The following is a 27,375-nucleotide window of genomic DNA, read 5'->3' as shown; positions in this document are numbered from 1 at the left end:
GCCACTGTTTATATCACTTCCCTCCCTTACATGGGCCTACCCCCCCCCCCCCTTTAGACCCATCCCCTTGGCCATGTCCCATGGCACCCTGACAATGCTAAACTGCCAAACAGGGTCTGGCCCTGTCACACCAGCAGTACAAGCCTGGCACCCCTGAAGTGGGTGCCAGGGTGCCAAGGTGTCAGGTTGACACTGCCAGGGTGCCAGGCCTTGACCCCGACCACCCAGGGGCTCTAATGGCCTTCAAGCGCACCCCCCCCCACTCTCACCGCCTGGCGTGGCCATCACATCTGACCCACTGGGGGGTCGGAGAATGGCCGTTGGCCGCCGTGAATCCCGCCCCCGCCGGTTGCCGAAGTCTCCGAAGGGAGAAAAGTCGGCGGGGCGTTAATGGCGCCGCAGACGTCGGAGAATGGCACGGGTGGGCGCAAGGCAGCCGATTTTGGGCCTGCCGATATTCTCCCGTCTGGATGGGCCGAAGTCCCGTCGACGTAAATCAAACCTCCTTTTAATCGGCGTCAACCTGTGCTCCAGGTTCACGCCGACCAGCGTGGAGGTGAGTGATGGCCTGGGGGGTTGGCCGCTGGGCAGGCGATGGCGTGGCCGCAGTCTGAATGTGTGGGGAGAGGTGTGTGTAGGGTTGTGTGTGTGTGTGTGCGGCGGGGGGGGGGGGTGGTTAGAGTGGACTGGGCTCCGGGGGAATGCTGGGAGGGGGGTCAGTGCCGGGAAGGGGGATGGGGGGTCCGTGCCGGGGAGGAGGATAGGGGGTCCGTGCCGGGGAGGAGGATGGGGGGGGGAGTCCGTGCCGGGGAGGAGGATGGGGGGTCCGTGCCGGGGAGGAGGATGGGGGCCCGTGCCGGGAGGAGGATGGGGGGCCCGTGCCGGGGAGGAGGATGGGGGGCCCGTGCCGGGGAGGAGGATGGGGGGCCCGTGCCGGGGAGGAGGATGGGGTCCGTGCCGGGGAGGGGGATGGGGGGCCGTGCCGGGGAGGAGGATGGGGGGCCAGTGCGGGGAGGGGGATGGGGGGGTCCGTGCCGGGGAGGGGGTTGGGGGGCCCGTGCCGGGAGGGGGATGGGGGGTGGCCGTGCCGGGGAGGAGGATGGGGGGGGAGGGGGCCGTGCCGGGGAGGAGGATGGGGGGCCGTGCCGGGAGGAGGATGGGGGGGCCCATGCCGGGGAGGAGGATGGGGTCCGTGCCGGGGAGGGGGATGGGGGGCCCATGCCGGGGAGGAGGATGGGGGGCCCGTGCCGGGGAGGGGGAGGGGGGATGGGTGGGGGGCCGTGCCGGGGAGGAGGATGGGGGAGGGGGGCCATGCCGGGGAGGAGGATGGGGGGCCCGTGCCTGGGAGGGGGGGGTGCGACGGCAAGTGAGCTGGTCCACCTGGCCAGGTGCCAGCCTCCAACAGTTGGACCCATGCGGTCCATGCCACCTGGCTGGGGGGGAGGAGCGGACATGTCGTCGTCTCCGCCCCCCCCCCCCCCCCCCCCCCGCCCCCCCCCCCCCCCCCCCCCCCCAAACCAGGCCGTCATGTTTTCCGATCATCCATGCGATGTTGGCCGCCGTGGCGGCAGCCGCTAATGTCTATGTTGCCCTGGATGAGGAGGAGGAGCGTGCCAGAGAGGCGGCGCAGGCTGCCGCAGAGGGCAGGCGGCAGCCGCCCAGGCTGGAGGGACACCTGACCGACAGGACGAGGAGGGCGAGGAGGGGGAGGAGGACGTCGCGGACCCACGGCAACGGAGGCACCCGAGGGCGCCCCGTGTGTACCGGCCCCGGCAGTCATACCAGGACCTCACGGGAATGCAGGAGGAGACTCCGGATGAGGCGGGAAACGTGGCACACATCTGCCACCTGCTGGCACACTTGTCACCGCATGGCACTGGCGGGGGACACCCTCTCCCCGTGTCCGTCAAGGTTACGGTGGCCCTGAACTTTTATGCAACGGCTTCATTCCAGGCACCGAGTGGGGACCTGTCCGGCATATCGCAGACATCGGTGCATCAGTGCATCGGGGCAGTGACAGAAGTCATGGCGCACCGCTACATCTGCTTCCCTGTGGACCAGGCCAGCCAAGATGCCCGGGCCGTGGGCTTCTCTGCCGTGGCCGGGTTCCCCATGGTCCAGGGCGCGATTGATGGGATGCACGTCGCCGTGCGGCCACCTGCAGATAACAGGGCCGTGTTCACCAATAGGAAGGGGACCTATTCGATGAACATACAGGTGGTCTGCGACCACCGCATGATGATCCTGCACGTCTGCGCCCGTTACCCGGGGCAGTGTACACGACTCATACGTGTTGTCGCGGTCATCCATCACCGGCATGTACAAGGGACGCCATCCCCGGCTGAGGGGCTGGTTGCTGGGCGACAGGGGCTACCCATTGCGATCGTGGCTGATGACGCCTATACGGAGGCCACGCAATGAGGCGGAGAACCGCTACAATGATGCCCATGTAGCGACAAGGGGAGTGATAGAGAGGTGCTTTGGCGTGCTGAAGATGCGTTTCAGGTGCCTGGACCTATCTGGGGGCGCCCTCCAGTATCGGTCAGATAGGGTCGGCTGCATCATTGTGATGTGCTGCGTCCTGCACAACATAGCCCAGCAGAGGGGCGATGTGCCGCAGGCAGAGGAGGGCGGAGTGGAGGAGCAGCAGGAAGAGGCGCAGTCCTCCCCAGATGAGGGGGATGGGGGCAATGGTCAGGGCAGACGGGCTAGACACAGGCGGGTGGCTGTCCACCGTTACCGGCTGGCCCAGCGGGCACGGGACAGGCTGATAGCCGCCCGCTTCACTGACTAGATGGGCGTGGGAATCGGGTAGTATGGCCACAGACCGCACACCATGGCAACAGCCGACCACCCACACCCCCACCCACCCACCCACACAGCACCCTCACCCCCCTCCCCAACCCCACCCCACCCGCATGCACATCCCCCCCCCCCCCCATTGCCGATCCACCTGCGGCACAACGGCCGGGCTCACACAGTTGCCGGTGGACGCGTGTCTATGCAGGCCATGGAGGATGATGACAACCTGCCCTGCGATGAGCTCCTGGTTCCACATCATTGGACTATGTCTGACCCATGACCACAGTACCACCATCCACCCGGACCATCCCTGCATGCGGCTGTGACACTGCAGCGCACGGTCCCGTCCTCTGCCCGGGGGATGTTGATGGCGGCCCAGGGGGAAAGGGAAGACTCACCTGGGGCTGAGGTAAGACCACTCCTCACACACACACACACTTGCGCTCAATGTATATGACACCCCCGCACGCTTTGGACAGAGCACAAAGGCAGCTTCTGTAGGCGTAACATTGACTTTAATAACCAAAGGAGTTCATGCACGTGCCCTAGCCCCTAAAACTCATCTGTGCCCTGCACCCGTGCCAACTTACTCAGTGTCTAATTGTTTGGCCTTACGGGCCCTTTGACTACGTCTACGTGGTTCCCCAGACGGTACAGCAGAACTGGAGGTGGACTCCTGTGATTCCTGCCCTCTGACACTGGATCCCTTTGGCGGCCGTTTCCTGGGGTGTCGTGGCCTAGATGGGCCAGGCTGCGGCCCAGGCGACTGGGATGGCGAGCTGCCAGCCTGTCCTGCCCGTTGCCCACCCGATGCACCTGGGACGGAAGGGGGGGAGTCCGAGGTGTCGCGGTGTTCCGGGACCTCCCCTACAGGGGGACCCGGGACGGACCACAGCACCTCCTCCTCCCTCGGGGTGCCCGATGGCCCCCAGGCCTCTACATGGGTGGGGGATGCGAACGGACTGGCCATCCGACGCCCCCCCCGACATCTGGCGCTGCCAGTCCTGGAAGCCCGTGCTGGTATTGACGGGTCTGCAGGTTTGCAGCCATGGAGCCCAGGGGATTGGCAAACCCTGTCTGTGACTGTGCGATGCCGGCTCGCACATGGCCAATGGCGCCGATGCCCGCAGCGATGACCTGCAGAGACTGGGCTATGGCCTGCTGAGACTGGGCTATGGCCTGCTGAGACTGGGCCATGGCCTGCAGAGACTGGGCTATGGCCTGCTGAGACTGGGCCATGGCCTGCAGAGACTGGGCCATGGCGTTGAGCGCCTCTGCCATCTGGCGCTGGCACTGGCTCATGGCCTCCTGTGAGAGGGCAGCCATGTCCTGGGCCACAGACGCCGCCTGCACGGAAAGCCCCAGGCCTCGCAAACCGTTCCCCATGTCTGACACCGTTGCACCCATTGCCTCCACCGCGGACGCCGTCCGTGCAGTGTCGGCCTGGGTGGCACGTATGACCGGCACCACTCCCAGCTCCTGGACGCGGGTGGACTCCTCCACCTGCGACTGCAGCCGCGCAAGCCGGCCGTCACCCTCTTCGCTCGTCTCCGGGTCGGTGGTTGCATCGGATCTATGGGTGGGTGTGGTAACTCCAGAAACCCGGGATCCATCTGGGCGGCAGATGTTCGCTTGGGCTGGGCTGCCCTCCGACCGCCCGGCCCCTCTGCTGCTCCTACCTCCACCTGCTGTACCGGGATGGCTGTGTTGTGCGCACCAGTGAGTGTACCAGACGCCTCATAACTAAAGTGCCCAACCGAGGTGAGTGTTTCTGCGATGGTGGAGGGTGTTGGTGACAGCAGTGGCGTTGTGTCATGCTCTTCGTCCCACTCTGAGTCCATGGCACTTTGGGGTGGGGGTTCGTCTTCACCCATCCACTCTGTGTCACTGTCCGGTATTTCGTCTTCCTGGGTAGTGCTGTCCCGGGTCGGGGTGTCCCGGGTAGGGGTGTCCTGGGTAGTGGTGTCCTAGGTAGTGGTGTCCTGGGTAGTGGTGTCCTGGGTAGTGGTGTCCTGGCTCGGCTGTGACGGGGGCCTGTGGCTGCCCCTCTCGTCGCTGGGTGGCACACGCCTGCGTCGTCGCACCGCACGTGACGGGGGCGTCGTCTCCCTGTTGCTCCAGGTCTCTCCTTCTCCCGTGGTCTCCAAGGGTCATCCTGCGGGCGTCGCATGCCGGAGGGTCCGGGTCTCTCCGTCTCCCATGGTGTGCGAAGGGCATCCTGCGGGCGTCGCATGCTGGAGGGTCCGGGTCTCTCCGTCTCCCGTGGTGTGCGAGGGGCATCCTGCGGGCGTCGCATGCCGGAGGGTCCTGGTCTCTCCGTCTCCCGTGGCCTCCGAGGGGCATCCTGCGGGCGGTCTGCATCTGCGGGGATGGGTGCCTCGACGTTTGCTCCTGCGATACACAATGAAGCATGCATGGTTAGACACGCAGGCAGTGATCAGGTGATGTGGGGGAGGGGGATATAGGGGAGGGGGGGATATGGGGACAGGATGTCGGTGGCTCACTTGCTAGTACGCCCCCGACCTCTGCATCAGCAACCTCCCGGTCCTCAGGTCCGCCAGCCAGTTCCAGGGCCCTTTCCTCGTGTTCGGTCAGTGGCCTCTCATCAGCGGGGCCTCCTCCAGTCCTCACATGCTCCCTGGTGTTGTGTGCGCATTTCTCCTGTGGCGGGGGGTGGGGGGGGGGGGGGGGCGGTGGCAGGGGTAAAAGGCAACAGTGTTAGACAGGTATATGAATGCACGCCATCGGTTGCGCGTGTATTGCAGAGGTTAAGGTTAGGGCTGGATTCACTTGGGGATATGGGGGATATCGGGGAGGGGGGGATATAGGGAGGGGGGATATGGGGGAGGGGGGGATATGGGGGAGGGGGGATATGGGGGAGGGGGATATGGGGTAGGGGGGATATGAGGGAGGGGGATATGGGGGAGGGGGATATGGGGGAGGGGGATATGGGGAGGGGGGATATGGGGGAGGGGGGATATTGGGGAGGGGGATATGGTGGATATGGGGGAGGGGGGGATATGGTGGATATGGGGAGGGGGGATATGGGGGATGGGGGATATGGATATCAGGCAGGGGGGGGAGGCTCACCCTGCTTGCTCTGACGAGGTCGTTCACCTTCTTGTGACACTGGGTGCCTGTCCGTGGTGTTAGGGCCACAGCGGTGACGGCCTCTGCCACCTCCCTTCACAGACGCCGGCTGTGGCGTGGGGCAACTCTGCGGCCGTGCCCGGGATACAGGGCCTCCCTCCTCTGCTCCACTGCACCCAGGAGCGCCTCCACATCCCGTGACTGGAACCTCGGGGCTGAGCGGCGGCCGGCCATCCGGTCGGGTGTTCCGGTCGGGTGGGGGGGAGCAGCGCGTCCTTATGAGCCGTCACGCCATGCGGCGTGCATGACGCTGCACGGCGTGAACCACGTGAGCAAGCGCGGATCCCGTCGCGTCGCTGCTAGCCCATTTCGGGCCAGAGACTTTGTGACGATTTTTGCGGCGTGACGCAGGTCGGATTTGCGCCGTTTTTTGCGCCGATCGGTGGACTTTGCGCCGATAACGGAGAATTTCGCCCCTGGTTTCTATTTTTGGAGACGAGTATAATTTGCCATGGCTTCTGGCCTCGCCGTTTGGGCCGGTGAATACCAGGAGCTGGCAGAGCCTCAAATGGACAGTGCATATTTAAATGGGTCTAATGACTCATTTAAATATTTTGATCTGGATCATGCCCAGCAGGTGCATCGTACGTGGCTCGGCACTTGGGCAAAACCCATTTTTGGCCTCTCTTGCTATGCACCTGATACAATGGGATTGGCGCCAGGCGCAACGCAGTGGGAAAATCACACCCATCATCTCACATTTCTAACTTGAAGTTGTCATGCTGCCAAAATGTGTACAGGGAAATGAAGTTTTATGCTCTGACCTACTGTATGAATAGAATAAAAGCATGTGTGATATCAGAGGAAAGCCTATTAAATTTTCAAAAAATCTCTTTGCTTCCAATATCTTCCTCAGGAGGCGGACCCTGCCAACACCAGTGCACTGACACAGGTACCAGCGTTCGCTGCTCATGCTATCCTGGCTACAAGCTGATGGAGGACAAAATCACATGTGAAGGTATTGGCGTTATATTTTTTCCTAGTCGATAATGCTCTATCTACAAAGATGATGGAAACTGATTCCATAGATAATTTTATATGGGATTAAGCATGATTCTTTGGGGGGTAAATTTTGAGTACCCAATTCTTTTTTTCCAAATAAGGGGCAATTTAGCGTGGTCAATTAACCTACCATGCACATCTTTTGGGTTGTGGGGGTGAGACCCATGCAGGGAAAATGTGCAAACTCCACATGGACAGTGACCTGGGGCCGAGGTGGAACCTGGGTCATCGGCGCCGTGATGCAACAGTGCTAACCACTGTGCCACCATGCTGCCCACTGGCATTAAGGATGATTGGTCTTTCAAAGAGCCAGTACAGGTATGATGGACTGAATGACCACCTCCTATGATCTAAGTTTCTATAATTTTATAGTTACTGGTTTGCATACAGTAATCGTCTCAGGTATTTCTGATTTTTATTTGCTTTGATTACATTAACCTTTCTTCAGCTACAAATAAATTTACGTAAAATAATGTGAGACCACCTCCATCTCTGATCAAGCCAAATCCAAGTGCTAATATTTTTTGACAGCAGTATTACTCAGACAAAAAACTAAGGTCTGAGTTATCCTCTGAGACAGGATTGTTGCTGACCACTGCCTCACCACAATGACACAACCATGACTGCAATTCATTTGATGTTAATTATATATGTACAATATGCTCCAAGCACTAGTACTGGGAGAGCCAGCACTGCAAATGAGCAATATCCAGTGGTGCTATAGGGGAAGGGGAGAAAAAAACTTTATATAGGCATATAAGCATCGAAAGATATTGATATGAAGATATTGAAAACATCTCAACAAAAGACCTTGAATGAACTTTAGACATACCTACCTGAGGAAGATGTGGTTGAACTATAATAACAAGAACATAAGCAGAAGTAGGTCACATTTCCCACTTGAGCCTGCTCCACCATTTTATGATCATGGCTGATCTTTGACCTCAACTCCAATTTCGTGTCCACTTCCCATGTTCCTTCATTCTCTTGGAGTCCAAAGGTATATTGATCTTAACCCTGAATATACTCAACAAATGAACATTCACAGGCCCCTGAGACCAAGGTTCTAACCCTCTGAATGAAGGAATATTTCCCACCTCAATCTGAAATGGATGAGCCTTCTCCTGAAACTATGACCCCTAATTCTAGACTCTTCAGCTAGGGAAAGTAATCTGCCAGCATCTACGTTGAAATCAGCTCTCATTCTTATAAACTCTAGAGAGTATAGGCCCATTCTATTCTATCTCTTCTATTGTCTAACCTTTTCCTTCCAAGAAGCAATCTAGTGAACCTTTATTGCAACCCTCCAGAGCAAGTAAATCATTCCTCAGGTAGAGAGACCAAAGTTGTACAAAGCATCTGTGGAGAGAGAAACAGAGTCAACTTTTCAGGTCCATATCGCTCTTTTTCAAATGGTCTCGACGCGTCGATTCTGTTTCCCTCTGCACAGATGTTACCAGACCTGCAGAGTTTATCCAGCCTTTCCTGTTTTTATGTCGGATTTCCAGCATCCGCAGTATTTTAATTTTATAAAGTACTCTGGATGTTGTCTTACCAAAATCCTATACAGTTGCAGCATTACTGACTTCCTTACTTTCATACTCCAAATCCCTTGCAATGAAGGCCAATGAACACTTTGCCTTTCTAATTGTTAGCTGTACCTGTATACTAACTTCCTTCCACTAGATTGGTCCAGGGGATAAGAGGGTTGTCCCATATGAGAAGCTGAGTACATTGGGCCTAAATTGTTTGCAGTTTAGAAGAATGAAAGGTGATCATATTGAAACATTCAAAATTCTGAAAGGGCTTTACAGGATAGACACAGAAGTTGTTTCTGCTGGCTGGAGCATCTAGAACAAGGAGGCACAGTTTCAATATTAGGGGTAGATCATTTCGGACTGAGATGAGGAGAAATTGCTGTACTCAAAGGGTTGTGAATTTTTGGAATTGAAGAGGTGTTGGGGTAGTGATATTGTCACTGGATTAGGAATCCAGAGACCCAGGGTAATGCTCTAGGGACCAGGGTTCGATTCCTACCAAGGCAGATGGTGAAATATGAATTCAATAAAAATCTGGAATTCAGAGTCTAATGATGACCATGAAACCATTGATTGTCAATTGTTGTAAAAACCCATTTGGTTCACTAATGTCCTTTAGGGAAGGAAATCTACCATCCTTACCTGGAGCGGCCGACATGTGACGCCAGACCCACAGCCATGTGGTTGACTCCTAACTGCCCTCTGAAATGGCCCAGCGAGCCACTCAGTTCAAGGGCAATTGGGGATGGGCAATAAATGCTGGCCCAGCCAGCGGTGCCATATCCCCTGAATGAATTTTTTAAAAAACTCCCAGAGTGTTGTGGACGCTGCATTGTTGATTATATTTAAGGCTGGGATAGACATATTTTAAAATAAAAGCAAATTTCTGCAGATCCTGGAATCTGAACAAAAACAGAAAATACTGGACAATCTCAGCAGGTCTGACAGCTCCTGTGGAAAGAAAAGGGAGCTGAAGTTTCGAGTCTGGATGACTCTTTGTCAAAGCTAGAGAGAAATGGAAATGAGATCAGATTTATACTGTAGTATGGGGAGGGGGGGGGGGGGGGAGAGGAGGGAGGGGGGTGGGGGGGAGAGGTGGGGCTGGATAGCGGGCCAGAGATAGGTGGAGAGTGACAAAGATGTGGTGATGTGGAGATGCCGGTGTTGGAGTGGGGTGGGCACAGCAAGAAGTCTTACAACACCAGGTTAAAGTTCAACAGGTTTGTTTCGAATCACTAGCTTTCGGAGTGCAGCTCCTTCCTCAGGTGAGTGATGTCGAGGACAGAAGATAAAAGGAATGTAAGGGGTGATTAAGCTGATCTTGTCAGCAGGAAAGGCTCCTTGCAGAATGGGGTGCCCCGATTTTTCCCTTCCCCCTTTCAGCAGCAGCCCCCCCCCTTGTTTTTGTGCCCTCCCTCTCACCCCCCCAACTTTGGGGAAGGCCCCCCCACTCCGGCCTGAATACTGGCACTGCCAGCCTAGCTCCCTGGCAGTGCCAGTCAGCCGTCTTGCCACGACCACCCGGGCATCTCAAATCTCAAATGGCCTGGGTGACCCTCCCCAGGTGCTGTTAAGCCTGGTCCATGTTTATGTGAATCAGTACTAAACAGTGCTCTGGTGAGGTCTCCCAGGCGTGGCTGGTGAATCTGCCGTCCAGGTATTTAAATAAGCCGGATGGGCTCTCTGCCCCCTCCCCTCCCCTCCTCCCTCTTTTTCCCATATCTTTCTGTGCTACTCCCCCAGATTTCTTCCTTCCCTCCCCCTCCCCACTCCTCTCTGCTTTGTGTGCTCCTGTCTGTCCGCCTCGGTCTCCCCTCCTCCTTTCCTAATCACTATTGGCTTTGAACAGGTCTTGGAACACGTTGATGAATAGCCCCCATGCTTTGTGGATGCCCTTGTCCGACCCTCGGATGGTGTACTTGATATTCTCCAGGTGGAGAAATTCCAATCTGCCAGCCAATCTGCAGCTGTGGGTGGTGCTGCTGATCGCCAACCGAGCAGGATTCTCCCGCGTGCGATCAGGATTGCAAAAGCCAGGGCATCGGCCCTCTTCCCCATATATAGTTCTGGCTGGTACGAAACCCCGAAGACTGCCACACTCGTGCAGGGCTCCACCTTAACCCCCATAACCTTGGACATTGCCTCGAAGTGGGGTGTCCAGAATCCCTCATATCTGGGGTAGGCCCAGAACATGTGGGCGTGGTTGACTTGGCCTCCCTGGCACCATTCTAATTTATCCTCCACCTCCGGGAAAAATCTGTTCATTCGGGTTCTAGTTAGGTGAACTCTGTGCACCACTTTATGAGGCTTAGCCTTGCACAGGAGGAGGTGGAATTGGCTCTACTTAATGCTTCGCTCCAGAGTCCCCAACCCACTTCCGTCTCGAGTTCATCCTCCCATTTCTGCCCAGCTCTGTCAATGGTCTCCTTGCCCTTTCTAGTAGTCGTCCATAGATGTCCCCTTACTATCCGTGATTAGAAGTTCCTCCAGTAAAGTGTCTCTCAGGGCTCTACGGTACCTCATTGTCTCCTTGCGGAGAAAGTGTTTCATTTGTAGGTGCCGGAGCTCCGGTCCTTCTGGTAGCTCCAGTTCTTCCGTTAGTTCACCTAGGGTCGCAAGTCTGTCCCCCATATAAAAGTCCCTGATCGCTAGCGTCCCCCATTTTTTAAAGGTGGCGTCAAGCATGACTGGTGGGAATTTGTGGTTATCGCAGATGGGACCATGAAGGACATCCTAGTTAAATCAAAATGCTGCCTCATTTAGTTCCATGTCCTCAATGTGGCTACCACCACTGGGCAGTATATTAATTTTGCCGAGGGGGTGGAATTGCTGCCATGGCGAGGGTCGTTCCCTTGCAGGAGGACTCAGCCTCACCCATTCCGTGTTCGGTTTTCATCTCCATCCCCTCACCCTCTCGGCTGTGGCTGCCCAATGGTAGTATTGCAGGTTTGTAAGGGCCAGGCCACCCATGTTTTTCCTCCTTTGCAGTGTAGACTTGGGGATCCTTGGGTTCTTTCCCCCCCCACACAAACGCCATGATAATTTTGTCTATCCCTTGGATAAAGGCCTTGGGGGTGAACAGGAAGAGGAACCTCGGTAGCATGTTCATGTTGATCGTCCACACCTTCCCTGCCTGGGAAAGCGGGAGTGCATCCCATCTCTGTAGATCCTTTTAAAATTCCTCCGCCAGACTGGTCAGGTTCCATTTATGGATCCGTGTCCAGTCATGGCCTATCTGGATCCCCAGGTAGTGGAATTTACTTGGGCTAGTTTGAATGGTAGATCCCCCAGCTCCGTCCCTCCCCATTGGGGTTCACCAGGAAAGCCTCGCTCTTGCCCAGGTTGAGTTTGTAGCCCAAGAAGGTGCCAAACTCTTCCAGGAGATTCAAGATTACTTTCAGGGCATTCTGTGGGTCTGAGATGTAGAGGATCAGGTCATTCGCATAGAATGAGACTCTGATCTCTGCCTCCTCTCCGGATGCCCTTCGCATCTCGCAGAGCAATCGCCAGGGATTTGAATGCCAGGACGAACAGGAGCGGGGACAGTGGGCATCCCTGCCTGGTACCTCTGTGCAGCTGGAAGTATTCAGAGCTGGTGGTGTTGATCCAAACGCTCGCCTTCGAGGCGTTGTACAAGAGTTCCACCCATAAGGTAAACACTGTCCCTAGCCCAAACCAGTACCTCAATGACTCTATCAAAGGACTTTTCTGTGTCCAGGGGGACGATCACCTCTGGTGTTCTCTTCCCGGATGGGGTCATTATTATATTCAGCAGCTGCCTGATGTTTGCAGTTAGCTGTCTACCCTTGACAAAGCCCGACCATCTCTGCTGCGCAGTTCTCCAGTCTCTTAGCCAGGACATTTACAAGTATCTTCACATCCACATTGAGCGGTGAAATGGGTCTATATGATCCGCATTTCATTGGCTCTTTGTCTTTTTTGGGTGTGATGCACGATCAATGACCACTAAAGTGAGGTTGTAGTCCAACTGAAGGCTTTAATAAGCTAGATGTTTCCCCCAGCAGCTCAGGTACAGAATGAAGGTTGCTGGGGCAGCATGGATTCTTATACCCCGCCTAGCAGTGCGGAGCTATCATACATTCTAACCAATAGAAAGCATACAGTTTCCACCAATGGTGCTTTAGCCTATCAGGTACCGTAATACCTATAATACCACATTCACCCCCTGTTAAAAAAGAGTCCGGCTGGGGTGGTGGCCTGAAACTACAAAACATGGCAACGTGGTATAATTAGTTATGGAGGTACCGTAACACCTCCGTACAGTGTTTAGTAACTATTTACAATTCTGATAGCTATGTACATTTGATGGTTTATATTTACAGTTTACAATTAAAACGGAGCAATTAGATTACAGTTTACAGTCTACCATTTAAAATGAAGCAATCAGTCGATCGGGGGCCCTGGTCGTCCTCTGTGATCGTCGGAGCTTCGGTGGTGACTCCGGTGGAGGCTCGGGCGTCTGTGACTCTGGGAGCATTACTTCGATCTCCATGGCAGCTTCGGCACCCCTAGACGGCGCTGGTGGGGAAAACGGTTGACCTGGGAAGGGAAGGCCTGCGGGGGGCGTCGGTGGGTGGGGGGGCCTAGACAGGGCCAGCGGAAGGACCGATCCTCCTGTAAGGTGCTGCGGTGGAGGGGAGGGTGGGACTCGTGGCTGGGATGTGCGTGGGATTCCGGTGGGTGGCAGGTCCCGTAGGGAGACCGTATCTTGTCGGCCGTTGGGGTACGCCACGTAGGCGTACTGGGGGTTAGCATGGAGCAGATGGACCCTCTTGACCAACGGGTCCGACTTGTGCGGAGTAGGATGTGTCCGGGTGCTGCCAGCCAGGTCAGGAGCGAGGCCCCAGAGGAGGACTTCCTAGGGAAGACAAGGAGACGTTCGTGAGGTGTTTGATGGTGTTGATCCAAACGCTTGCCTTCGAGGTCGTACAAAGCAGTGACCGGATGGAATGGAGGGATTCCGGGAGGACTTCTTGCCAGCGGGAGACTGGGAAGTTCCTGGACCATAGGGCCAGTAGGACGGTCTTCCAGACCATTCTGTTCTCCCTCTCTACCTGTCCGTTACCCCGGGGGTTGTAACTGGTTGTCCTGCTCGAGGCGATGCCCTTGCTGAGCAGGAATTGACGCAGTTCGTCGCTCATAAAGGAGGACCCCCTATCACTATGTATTTAAGCGGGGAACCCGAACAGTGCAAAGATGCTATGGAGGGCCTTGATGACGGTGGTTGCGGTCATGTCGGGGCAGGGGATGGCGAATGGGAACCGGGAGTACTCGTCAATCATGTTCAGGAAGTACGTGTTGCGGTCGGTGGAGGGGGCCTTTGAAGTCCATGCTGAGGCGTTCAAAGGGATAGGAAGCTTTTATCAGGTGCGCTTTCTCTGGTCGTCCCTGGTGGCTGTCCTGACCTCCTCGATGGAGTAGGGCAGGTTGAGGGTCTTGACAAAATGGAAAAAGCAAGTGACCCCCGGGTGGCAGAGGTCCTCGTGGAGGGCTCGGAGGCGGTCCACTTGTGCGGTGGCACATGTGCCGCGGGACAGGCTGTCAGGAGGCTCGTTTAGCTTCCCTGGACGATACAAGATCTCGTAGTTGTAGATGGAGAGTTCGATCCTCCACCGCAAGATCTTGTCGTTTTTTATCTTGCCCCGCTGTGCATTCTCAAACATGAAAGCAACCGACCGTTGGTCCGTGAGGAGACTGAATCTCCTGCCGGCCAGGTAATGCCTCCAATGTCGCACAGCTTCTACTATGGCTTGGGCCTCCTTTTCGACTGTGGAGTGGCAAATTTCAGGAGCATGGAGGGTACGAGAGAAGAAGGTCACGGGTCTGCCCGCTTGGTTGAGGGTGGCCGCCAGAGCTACGTCGGACGCATCGCTCTCGACCTGGAAGGGGAGGGACTCGTCGATGGCGTGCATCGTGGCCTTTGCAATGTCTGCTTTGATGCGGCTGAAGGCCTGGCGGGCCTCTATCCACAGGGGAAAAGCTGTGGATTGGATCAGGGGACGGGCCTTGTCCGCGTAGTTGGGGACCCACTGGGCGTAGTAGCTAAAAAACCCTAGGCAACGTTTCAGGGACTTGGAGCAGTGAGGGAGGGGGAACTCCATAAGGGGGCACATGCGTTTAGGGTCGGGGCCTATAACTCCATTTCGCACTACGTAACCGAGGATGGCTAGGCGGTCGGTGTTAAACACGCATTTATCCTTGTTGTATGTAAGGTTAAGGATGCTAGCCGTCTGGAGAAATTTTCGGAGGTTGGTGTCGTGGTCCTGCTGGTCATGGCCGCAGATGGTGACATTATCGAGATACGGTAATGTTGCCCGTAAACCGTACCGGTCAACCATTCGGCCCATCTCGCGCTGGAAGACCGAGACCCCGTTGGTGACACCGAAGGGAACCCTTAAGAAGTGATAGAGCCGCCCATCTGCCTCGGAGGCAGTGTATTTGCGGTCACTAGTACGGATGGGGAGCTGGTGGTAGGCGGACTTGAGATCCACCTTGGAGAAGACCTTATAATGCGTGATCCTGTTTACCGGGTCGGATATGCGGGGGAGAGGGTACGCGTCCAGCTGCGTAAACCTGTTGATGGTCTGACTGTAGTCGATGACCATCCTATGCTTCTCCCCGGTCTTTACCACCATTACCAGGGGCTGTTACTGGCTTCAATGACCCCTTCCCTCAGTAGCCTTTGGACCTCTGACCTAATAAAGATCCGGTCCTGGGCACTGTAACGTCTGCTCTTGGTGGCGACGGGTTTGCAATCCGGGGTGAGGTTCGCAAACAGGGAAGGCGGGTCGACCTTAAGGGCCGCGAGGCCGCAGACAGTAAGGCGGGGTATAGGGCTGCCGAATTTGAAGGTCAGGCTTTGAAGGTTACACTGGAAGTTTAAACCCAGTAGTGTAGCCGCGCAGAGGTGGGGGAGGACGTAGAGACGGAAATTTGTGAACTCCCTTCCCTGGACTGTGAGGTTTGCTACACAAAACCCCTTTATCTCCACTGAGTGTGAACCGGAAACCAGGGAGATTTTTTGATTAATGGGGTGGATGAGGAGAGAACAGCGCCTTACCGTGTCAGCGTGTATGAAGCTCTCCGTGCTCCCAGAGTCGATTAGGCAGGACGTCTCGTGCCTGTTGATGAATACGGTCATCGTAGCAGTTGAGAGTGTTTGAGGCCGAGAGTGATCCAGAGTCACCGAGGCTAATCGCAGCAGTTGAGAGTTCTCTTCGGGCAGTGCATGGTCAGCCGAGCTGGGGTCCTGGGGGTTCATCCAAGATGGCGGCTCCCATTGGTCACACATGGCGGGGGGTGCACAAAATGGTGGCGCCCATCCCCCCAACGTGGCGTCCGCTGAACAAGATGGCGGCGCCCGGGGTCCGCACGTGGCCCTGGAATATGAAGATGGCGGCAACCGCTGGCCGCATGGGGCCTGTGGAGAAGTTTGTGGTTGCGGTCCACATTCGCCACTGGAGACCACGGCAACCGCACGGGCCTGACATACCCCACAAAATTGCCCTTTTTGCCGCATCCCTTGCAGGTGGCTGCGCGGGCCGGGCAGCGCTGGCGGGGGTGCTTGGCCTGCCCGCAAAAGTAACAGCAGGGCCCCCCGGGGTTGCCAGGCCGCCTTGCAGCGCAGGCCTGTGGGGGAATGGGGGAAGTCTCGGGGTCGGCCGGAGGGGTTCCACGCTGCCCAGGGGGCTGCCGCGCGGTCGGGAACGTAAGCGCGGGCGTTCCTCGAGGCCACGTTCAGGGAGCCTGCAAGGGCCCGTGCCTCCCTGATACCCAGGGTGTCCTTTTCTAACAGACGCTGGCGGATTTGTGAAGATAGCATACCTGCCACGAAAGCGTCCCGGACTAAGAGTTCCATGTGTTCGCTCGTCGAAACGTGCGGGCAGCTGCAGCTTCCTCCCAAAACCAGGAGTGCATGGCAGAATTCCTCCAGCGATTCCCCGTTGGTTTGTCGCCTTGTTGCAAATAGGTGCCGAGCGTAGGCCTGGTTAACCGGGCGAATATAGTGTCCTTTTAGCAGCTCTATTGCTGCATCGAAGTCTTCCGCTTCCTCGATGAGGGTGTAACTCTCCAGGCTCACCCTTGAGTGCAGGACCTGCAGTTTCTGCTCTCACATGGGTGCGTTTTCGGCCGTCCCGAGATACCCTTTAAAGCACGCCAGCCAGTGCTTAAAGATTACTGTTGAGTTCGCCTACGTTGCAGACACTCCGGCTTGATTCGGAGCTCCATCCTTTCTTATTAAAAAACTAGCTTATTAAATTGATGCACGATCAATGACCACTAAAGCGAGGTTGTAGTCCAAGTGAAAGCTTTAATAGGCTTGATATTTCCCCCAGCAGCTCAGGTACAGAATGAAGGCTACTGGGGTGGCACGGGTTCTTATACCCCGCCTAGCAGGGCGGAGCTATCATACATTCTAACCAATAGAAAGCATACAGTTTCCACCAATGGTGCTTTAGCCTATCAGGTACCATAATACCTATAAGACCACAGGGTGTCCATATAATTTGTAAATGACTATCGCAGAATATTCCGCTCTTACTATTTCTGGAAGCATCGATTTCCCGACTGCAAAGAAGTCAACATGTGTGTATACTTTATGTACTGGCAAAAAGAACGAGAATTCCTTCCTATAATCTATACTCAACGACACTATCTAATACTGTACTGCACTCTTTACCACTGCTTTCTCTAGCTCTCCTCTCCAGCTCTATCCCAGAGATCTGTGAGTCTTGATTAATGAGGGGATCAGGGGGTTATGGGGAGAAGGTAGGAGAATGGGGATGAGAAAATATCAGCCATGATTGAATGGCGGAGCAGACTCGATGGGCCAAGTGGCCTAATTCTGCTCCTGAGTCTTATGCTCTTATGGAGTCACTGCTTTATCTGCATCCAGCTCCATCTAGTGGTTATCTACGACATTACATTAATCCTTTGTCATCTGTACATTTCTTATAATGTCACAGCTTCCATCTGCTCCATAAAAGATCCCAGTTTCCTAGCCATGCCTGTCTTTTTCCCCGTTTTGGGGTTTGACCGATCCGTTCGTGGGTCCTGTACGCAATTGAAGTCGCCCCCTATGATCAGTCGGTGTCGGGGATTTCCATCATGGCCTTTTTTATGAAGTCCGTGTCGTCCCAGTTGGGAGGGTACACATTTACCAGAACTACTGGTGTCTCGTCTAGGACACCGCTAACCATGACATACCACCCCCCTTGGTTCATAACTCCTTGTCGCCGTGAACACCATCCTTTTGCTATTCAGTGTGGCTACTCCCCTAGCCCTTGTCCCATAACACAAGTGACACATATGTCCTACCCAGCCCTTCCTTACCTGTAGTCGGACCTTCACACTTGGGTGTGTCTCTCGCAGGAAGACTATCGGCTTTCTAATTTCTTATGTGGGCGAAGGCTCTGGAACTTTTCACTGGGCCGTTAAGTCCCCTGACATTCCAAGTGAGAATCCTGGTGGGGGTGTTTTGTCCCCCCTTCCTGCGGGGTCAACCATACTTACGTGGTGGACGCGCGCCTGCACTCTGGGGTTTCCCTATGTTAGGGGGGTCATCCAAAATGGCCACGATCACCATTCTCACCATGAGGCCGGGCCCCTGTGCTCCAGGGTTTCCCTTTGTTCAGGGGGCATCCAGCATGGCTGCCAACTGCGTGTACGCCATGTGGCTGCACCCCTGCACTCCGAGGTTTCCCTTTGTTTAGGGACCCTCCAGACTGGCTGCTGCAGCGCCATCTTGTTCTCTGCACCTTATCTAATGAAGCCAATCTAAAAAACAACCTTTTCTTCCCTTCATGTTCTTTTTGTGTTCCTTCCCCCCCTGTTCCCCTTACTGTCCCCCCCTCCCGTGTCGCCTCCTCCCCCATCTCCTCCTTAGTGTTCACCCTCCCTGTCCCTGTGGTCCGTGCCCCCCCCCCCCACCCAGCACCCAGCCAGACACTCCTTCCCAGCCGGGAGGTGCGCCGCGACCTCCCCTTGCTGCTTTTCTTGCTGCGCCAGCTATCCCTGCTAGTATGGTGGTGCCTCTCCCGGGACTGATCTTACCCCTATCTTATGCTCACTGTCTGTCTGCTCCCTCTGCTTAGGCCTCACCCTCATCTGTGTTCCGCTGTCTTCGCCCTTCTCTGTGACCCAGTCTTTCTGATCAAAGCAAGACAGCACAGTCCCGCACAAACATATAATATGTCCATTAGATTTATTTTTCTCTCTCTTTCCTCCTCTGCTTCACCTTCAACGCTGCCTTGTCTGCTCCTTGTCCAGGCCGTTTGACCGAACAAACTTGTCCGCCTCCGCCGGGGTGTTGAAATAATGTCCCTTATTCTGGAACGTGACCCAGAGCCTGACTGGGAACAGCATTCCGAATCTTAACCCGTTTCTGTACAGGGCCGATTTCACCTGGTTAAATTGTGCCCTGTGTTTTGCCAAGCACATCCCAATGTCCTGATTGCCTTGGATTCTGTGTCCTTCCCAGCTACTCGGCTTGATCTGTCTCGCCCACCTCAGGATGGGCGGCCCGGTATCACAGTGGCTAGAACTGTTGCTTCACAGTTCCAGGGTTCCAGGTTTGATTCCCGGCTTGGGTCACTGTTTGTGCGGAGTCTGCACGTTTTCACCATGTCTGCATGGGTTTCCTCCGGGTGCTCCGGTTTCCTCCCAAAAGTCCCGAAAACGTGTTTGTTAGGTAATTTGGACATTCTGAATTCTCCCTCCGTGTACCTGAAAAGGTGCCGGAATGTGGCGACTACGGCCTTTTTACGGCAACTTCAATGCAGTGTTAATTAAAGCCTACTTGTGGGACTTCCTGTGGCGGCTATGAAGGAGTAAGTCACACATTTGGAGGCTCCCACTCGGGTCGGACTTTTGAACCTTTTACCCCGATTTTCTACCAGACTTGAACTGTTAAACTAAAGACAGAGGCAATCGTGTACTGAATTCCCACATCGGTGCATGGAGAGAAGGACTAGAAGAGCTCGTAAAGACAGAAACAGAAAGACAGAGAAGGCTTGGGCTGAAGCTGCAGCGGGAGACAGCATGGTGGAGGACCGGACCTCTGGGGCGTCATTCTCTGACCCCCCGCCGGGTCGGAGAATGGCCGTTGGCCGCCGTGAATCCCGCCCCCGCCCCCGCCGAAGACTCCGAAGGGAGAAAAGTCGGCGGGGCGTTAATGGCGCCGCTGCCGCGGAGAATGTCACGGGTCTGCGCAAGGCAGCCGATTTTCGGCCTGCCGATATTCTCCCTTCCGGATGGGCCGAAGTCCCGTCGACGTGATGACCGTTCACGTCGACGTGAATCAAACCTCCTTTTCATCGGCGTGACCCGGTGCTCCAGGCTCACGCCGACCAGCGAGGAGGTGAGTGACGGCCTGGGGGGTTGGCTCTGGGCAGGAAATAGCGTGGCCGCAGACTGATTGCGTGAGGAGAGGTGTGTCTCGGCTTGTGTGTGTGTGCGGCGGGGGGGGGGGGGGGGTGGTTAGAGTAGGCTGGGCTCCGGGGGAGTGCCGGGAGGGGGTCCGTGCCGGGGTGGAGGTTGGGGGTTGTGGAGGGGGTCCGTGCCGGGGTGGAGGTTGGGGGGGGGTCCGTGCTGGGGTGGAGGTTGGGGGTTGGGGAGGGGGTCCGTGCCGGGGTGGAGGTTGGGGAGGGGGTCCGTGCTGGGGTGGAGGTTGGGGAGGGGGTCCGTGCCGGGGTGGAGGTTGGGGGGGGGGGGGTCCGTGCTGGGGTGGAGGTTGGGGAGGGGGTCCGTGCCGGGGTGGAGGTTGGGGAGGGGGTCCGTGCCGGGGTGGAGGTTGGGGGGGGGTCCGTGCTGGGGTGGAGGTTGGGGAAGGGGTCCGTGCCGGGGTGGAGGTTGGGGGGGGGGGTCCGTGCTGGGGTGGAGGTTGGGGGTTGGGGAGGGGGTCCGTGCCGGGGTGGAGGTTGGGGTGGGGTCCGTGCTGGGGTGGAGGTTGGGGGTTGGGGAGGGGGTCCGTGCCGGGGTGGAGGTTGGGGGGGGGGTCCGTGCTGGGGTGGAGGTTGGGGAGGGGGTCCGTGCCGGGGTGGAGGTTGGGGAGGGGGTCCGTGCCGGGGTGGAGGTTGGGGGGGGGTCCGTGCTGGGGTGGAGGTTGGGGTTTGGGGAGGGGGTCCGTGCCGGGGTGGAGGTTGGGGGGGTGTCCGTGCTGGGGTGGAGGTTGGGGGTTGGGGAGGGGGTCCGTGCCGGGGTGGAGGTTGGGGGGGGGGTCCGTGCTGGGGTGGAGGTTGGGGGTTGGGGAGGGGGTCCGTGCCGGGGTGGGTGATGGGAGGGCAAATGAGTTGGTCCACCTGGCCAGGTGCCAGCCTCCAACAGTTGGACCCATGCGGTCCATGCCACCTGGCTGGGGGGAGGAGGGGATATGGGCAATGATGACATGTCGTCGTTCCCCTCCCCCCCACCAGGCCGTCATGTTTTCAGACCATCCAGCGATGTTGGCCGCCATGGTGGCAGCCGCTCATGTCTATGTTGCCCTGGATGAGGAGGAGGAGGAGGAGCGTGCCAGAGAGGCGGCGCAGGCTGCCGCACAGGGGCAGGCGGCAGCCGCCCAGGCTGGAGGGACACCTGACCGACAGGACGAGGAGGGGGAGGAGGACGTCGTGGCCCCACGGCAACGGAGGCACCCGAGGGCGCCCCGTGTGTACCGGCCCCGGCAGTCATACCAGGACCTCACGGACCGGGAATGCAGGAGGAGACTCCGGATGAGCTGGGAAACCGTGGCACACATCTGCCACCTGCTGGCACACCTGTCACCGCGTGGCACTGGCGGGGGACACCCTCTCCCCGTGTCCGTCAAGGTTACGGTGGCCCTGAACTTTTATGCAACGGGGTCATTCCAGGCACCGAGTGGGGACCTGTCCGGCATATCGCAGACATCGGTGCATCGGTGCATCCGGGCAGTGACAGATGCCCTTTATGCCATGGCGCACTGCTACATCCGCTTCCCCGTGGACCGGGCCAGCCAAGATGCCCGGGCCGTGGGCTTCTCTGCCGTTGCCGGGTTCCCCATGGTCCAGGGCGCGATCGATGGGATGCACGTCGCCGTGCGGCCACCTGCAGAGAACAGGGCCGTGTTCACTAATAGGAAGGGGACCTATTCAATGAACGTACAGGTGGTCTGCGACCACCGCATGATGATCCTGCACGTCTGCGCCCGTCACCCAGGCAGTGTACACGACTCATTCGTGTTGTCGCGGTCATCCATCCCCGGCATGTACGAGGGACGCCATCCCCGGCTGAGGGGCTGGTTGCTGGGCGACAGGGGCTACCCATTGCGATCGTGGCTGATGACGCCTATACGGAGGCCACGCAATGAGGCGGAGAACCGCTACAATGATGCCCATGTAGCGACAAGGGGAGTGATCGAGAGGTGCTTTGGCGTGCTGAAGATGCGTTTCAGGTGCCTGGACCTCTCTGGGGGCGCCCTCCAGTATCGGTCAGATAGGGTCGGCCGCATCATTGTGGTGTGCTGCGTCCTGCACAACATAGCCCAGCAGAGGGGCGATGTGCCGCAGGCAGAGGAGGGCGGAGTGGAGGAGCAGCAGGAAGAGGCCCAGTCCTCCCCAGATGAGGGGGATGGGGGCAATGGTCAGGGCAGACGGGGTAGACACAGGCGGGTGGCTGTCCACCGTTACCGGCTGGCCCAGCGGGCACGGGACAGACTGATAGACGCCCGCTTCACTGACTAGATGGGCGTGGGAATCGGGTAGTATGGCCACAGACCGCACACCATGACAACAGCCGACCACCCACACCCCCCACCCATCCACCCACCCAGCACCCTCACCCCCCTCCCCAACCCCACACACCCCACCCGCATGCACACCACCCCCCCACCCCCAATTGCCGATCCACCGGCGGCACAACGGGCCGGGCTCACCCAATTGCGGGTGGATGCGTGTCTATCGCAGGCCATGGAGGATGATGACAACCCGCCTCCGATGAGCTCCTGGCTCTACATTGTTGGACTATGTCTGACCCATGGCCACAGTACCACCATCCACCCGGACCATCCCTGCATGCGGCTGTGACACTGCAGCGCACGGTCCCGTCCACTGCCCGGGGGATGTTGATGGCGGCCCAGGGGGAAGGGGGCAGACTCACCTGGGGCTGAGGTAAGACCACCCGTCACACACACACTTGCGCTCAACGTACATGACACGCCCGCACACTTTGGACAGAGCACAAAGGCAGCTTCGGTAGGTGTAACATTGACTTTAATAACCAAAGGAGTTCATGCACGTGCCCTAGCCCCTAAAACTCATCTGTGCCCTGCACCCGTGCCAACTTACTCAGTGTCTAATTGTTTGGCCTTACGGGCCCTTTGACTACGTCTACGTGGTTCCCCAGACGGTACAGCAGAACTGGAGGTGGACTCCTGTGATTCCTGCCCTCTGACACCGGATCCCTTTGGCGGCCGTTTCCTGAGGCGTCCTGGCCTAGATGGGCCAGGCTGCGGCCCGGGCGACTGGGATGGCGAGCTGCCAGCCTGTCCTGCCCGTTGCCCACCCGATGCACCTGGGACGGAAGGGGGGGAGTCCGAGGTGTCGCGGTGTACCGGGACCTCCCCTACAGAGGGAGCCGGGACGGACCACACCACCTCCTCCTCCCTCGGGGTGCCCGATGGCCCCCAGGCCTCTACATGGGTGGGGGTGCGAACGGACTGGCCATCCGACGCGCCCCCGACATCTGGCGCTGCCAGTCCTGGAGGCCCGTGCTGGTATCGACAGGGGTCTGCAGGTTTGCAGCCATGGAGCCCAGGGGGTTGTCGAACCCTGTCTGCGACAGTGCGACGCCAGCTCGCACATGGCCACTGGCGCCGATGCCCTCAGCGATGGCCTGCTGAGACTGGGCCATGGCCTGCAGAGACTGGGCCATGGCTTGCAGAGACTGGGCTATGGCCTGCTGAGACTGGGCCATGGCCTGCTGAGACTGGGCCATGCAGCTGAGAAAGAGGGAGGCAGCCATGGAGATAGGGAAAGTAAATGACGGAGATGGGAACCTGGTTGGAGATTCAGCAGGGGTGAATAAGGCGTTTAGGGATTTCTACAGTAGGCTGTATAGGTTGGAACCCCCTACAGGGCCAGAGGGGATGAGGCACTTCTTGGGGGGGCTGAATTTCCCAAAGGTGGACGGGGAGCTGGTAGAAGGGCTGGGGGCCCCGATCGGGTTGGAAGAGATAGCAGAGGGTCTGAAGGCCCTGCAGGTGGGTAAAGCCCTGGGGCTGGATGGGTACCCAGTGGAGTTTTATAAAAAGTTCTCTGGGATATTGGGGCCGGTGTTGATGAGGATGATCAATGAGGCAAGGGAAAGAGGGGTGCTGCCTCCGACGATGTCACAGGCCACGATTTCGCTGATTCTGAAGCGGGACAAGAACCCGGAGCTGTGTGGGTCCTACAGGCCGATATCCCTGTTGAATGTGGACGCCAAACTGATGGCCCAAATTTTGTCCTCCAGGATTGAGGATTGTCTTCCGGACGTTATTGGGGAGGACCAGACGGGGTTTGTTAAGGGTAGGCATAGCATAGCATAGCATAGAACATAGCACATTACAGCGCAGTACAGGCCCTTCAGCCCTCGATGTTGCGCCGACCTGTGAAACCACTCTAAAGCCCATCTACACTATTCCCTTATCATCCATATGTCTATCCAATGATCATTTGAATACCCTTAGTGTTGGCGAGTCCACTACTGTTGCAGGCAGGGCATTCCACACCCTTACTACTCTCTGAGTAAAGAACCTCCCTCTGACGTCTGTCTTATATCGATCTTCCCTCATTTTAAAGCTATGTCCCCTCGAGCTAGACATCACCATCCGAAGAAAAAGGCTCTCACTGTCCACCCTATCCAATCCTCTGATCATCTTGTATGCCACAATTAAGTCACCTCTTAACCTTCTTCTCTCGAACGAAAACAGCCTCAAGTCCCTCAGCCTTTCCTCATAAGATCTTCCCTCCATACCAGGCAACATTCTGGTAAATCTCCTCTGCACCCTTTCCAATGCTTCCACATCCTTCCTATAATGCGGTGACCAAAATTGCACGCAATACTCTAAATGCGGCCGCACCAGAGTTTTGTACAGCTGCAACATGACCTCATGGCTCCGAAACTCAATCCCTCTACCAATAAAAGCTAACACACCGTACGCCTTCTTAACAACTCTCTCAACCTGAGTGGCAACTTTCAGGGATCTATGTGCATGGACACCGAGATCTCTCTGCTCATCCACACTGCCAAGAATCTTACCATTAACCCAGTACTCTGTCTTCCTGTTATTCCTTCCAAAATGAATCACCTCACACTTTTCTGCATTAAACTCCATTTGCCACCTCTCAGCCCAGCGCTGCAGCTTATCTATGTCCCTCTGTAACTTGTAACATCCTTCTGCACTGTCCACAACTCCACCGACTTTAGTGTCATCTGCAAATTTACTCACCCATCCTTCTACGCCCTCCTCCAGGTCATTTATAAAAATGACAAACAGCAGTGGCCCCAAAATAGATCCTTGTGGTACACCACTAGTAACTGGACTCCAGTCTGAACACTTCCCATCAACCACCACCCTTTGTCTTCTTCCAGCTAGCCAATTTCTGATCCAAACTGCTAAATCTCCCTGAATCCCATGCTTCCGTATTTTCTGCAGTAGCCTACTGTGGGGAACCTTATCAAACGCTTTACTGAAATCCATATACACCACATCAACTGCTTTACCCTCATCCACCTGTTTGGTCACCTTCTCAAAGAACACAATAAGGTTTGTGAGGCATGACCTACCCTTCACGAAACCGTGTTGACTATGTCTAATCAAATTATTCCTTTCCAGATGATTATACACCCTATCTCTCATAAACCTTTCCAAGATTTTGCCCACAACAGAAGTAAGGCTCACTGGTCTATAGTAACCGGGGTTGTCTCTACTCCCCTTCTTGAACAAGGGGACAACATTTGCTATCCTCCAGTCTTCTGGCACTATTCCTGTTGACAAAGATGACAAAGATCAAAGCCAAAGGCTCAGCAATCTCCTCCCTAGCTTCCCAAAGAATCCCAGGATAAATCCCATCCCGCCCAGGGGACTTATCTATTTTCACCCTTTCCAGAATTGTTAACACCGCCTCCTTATGAACCTCAAGCCCTTCTAGTCTAGTAGCCTGAATCTCAGTATTCTCCTCGACAACATTGTCTTTTTCCTGTGTGAATACTGCCGAAAAATATTCATTTAGCACCTCTCCTATCTCCTCGGACTCCAAGCACAACTTCCCACTACTGTCCTTGACTGGCCCTACTCTTACCCTAGTCATTCTTTTATTCCTGACATATCTATAGAAAGCTTTAGGGTTATCCTTGATCATACCTGCCAAAGACTTCTCATGTCCCCTCCTGGCTCGTCTTAGCTCTCTCTTTAGGTCCTTCCTAGCTAACTTGTAACTCTCGAGCGCCCTTACTGAACCTTCATGTCTCATCTTTACATAAGCCTCCTTCTTCCTCTTGACAAGTGTTTTGACTGCCTTAGTAAACCTTGGTTCCCTTGCTCGACCACTTCCTCCCATGCCTGACAGGCACATACTTATCAAGGACACCCAGTAGCTGGTTCCTTGAACAAGCTCCATATTTCCATTGTGCCCATCCCCTCAGTTTTCCTCTCCATCCGATGCATCGTAAGTCTTGCCTTATCGCATCATAATTGCCTTTCCCCCAGATATAACTCTTGCCCTGCGGTATATACCTATCCCTTTCCATCACTAAAGTAAACGTAATCGAATTGTGGTCACTATTACCAAAGTGCTCACCTACCTCCAAATCTAACACCTGTCCTGGTTCATTACCCAGTACCAAATCATATACGACCTTGCCTCTCGTTGGCCTATCTACATACTGTGTCAGGAAACCCTCCTGCGCACATTGGACAAAAACGGACCCATCTAAAGTACTCGAACTATAGCGTTTCCAGTCAATATTTGGAAAGTTAAAGTCCCCCATAACAACTACCATGTTGCTTTCGCTCCTATCCAGAATCATCTTTACAATCCTTTCCTCTACATCTCTGGAACTTTTCGGAGGCCTATAGAAAACCCCTAACAAGGTGACCTCTCCTTTCCTGTTTCTAACCTCAGCCCATACTACCTCAATTGACGAGTCCTCATCAAACGTCCTTTCTGCCACTGTAATACTGTCCTTGACTAACAATGCCACCCCTCTCCCTCTTTTACCACCTTCCCTGAGCTTACTGAAATATCTAAACCCCGGCATCTGCAACAACCATTCCTGTCCCTGCTCTATCCATGTCTCCGAAATGGCCACAACATCGAAGTTCCAGGTACCAACCCATGCCGCAAGTTCACCCACCTTATTCCGGATGCTCCTGGCATTGAAGAAGACACACTTTAAACCACCTTCCTGCCTGCCGGTACACTCCTGCAACTTTAAAACCTTACTCATGACCTCACTACTCTCAACCTCCTGTATACTGGAGCTACAATTCAGGTTCCCAAGCCCCTGCTGAACTAGTTTAAACCCTCCCGAAGAGCATTAGCAAATTTCCCCCCCAGGATATTGGTACCCCTCTGGTCCAGGTGTAGACCATCCCGTTTGTAGAGGTCCCACCGACCCCAGAATGAGCCCCAATTATCCAGGAATCTGAAACCTCCCTCCTGCACCATCCCTGTAGCCACATGTTCAACTCCTCTCTTTCCCTATTCCTCATCTCGCTATCACGTGGCATGGGTAACAACCCAGAGATAATAACTCTGTTTGTCCTAGATCTAAGTTTCCACCCTAGCTCCCTGAATTCCTGCCTTACATCTCTATCCCTTTTCCTACCTATGTCGTTGGTACCTATGTGGACCACGACTTGGGG

General features: G+C 56.1%; 1 protein-coding gene across 3 annotated transcripts in view; it reads left to right on the top strand.

Annotated features, from left to right (window-relative positions):
- The window catches only part of fbln1 (fibulin 1), a 345,473-nt gene that overhangs the window by 133,414 nt on the left and 184,684 nt on the right, over window positions 1–27,375 (top strand). For all 3 annotated transcript variants that reach the window (XM_072484570.1, XM_072484568.1, XM_072484569.1), the window contains exon 6: window positions 6,809–6,910. In XM_072484570.1, coding sequence (XP_072340671.1) covers window positions 6,809–6,910 — 102 coding nt within the window. The remainder of the gene's footprint in view (window positions 1–6,808; window positions 6,911–27,375) is intronic.

This window comes from Scyliorhinus torazame, chromosome 19 (genome assembly GCF_047496885.1).
Source record: "Scyliorhinus torazame isolate Kashiwa2021f chromosome 19, sScyTor2.1, whole genome shotgun sequence".
NCBI lineage: Eukaryota > Metazoa > Chordata > Chondrichthyes > Carcharhiniformes > Scyliorhinidae > Scyliorhinus > Scyliorhinus torazame.
Note: the sequence above shows the minus strand (reverse complement) of the source record. Positions and strands in the feature narration are given on the sequence as shown.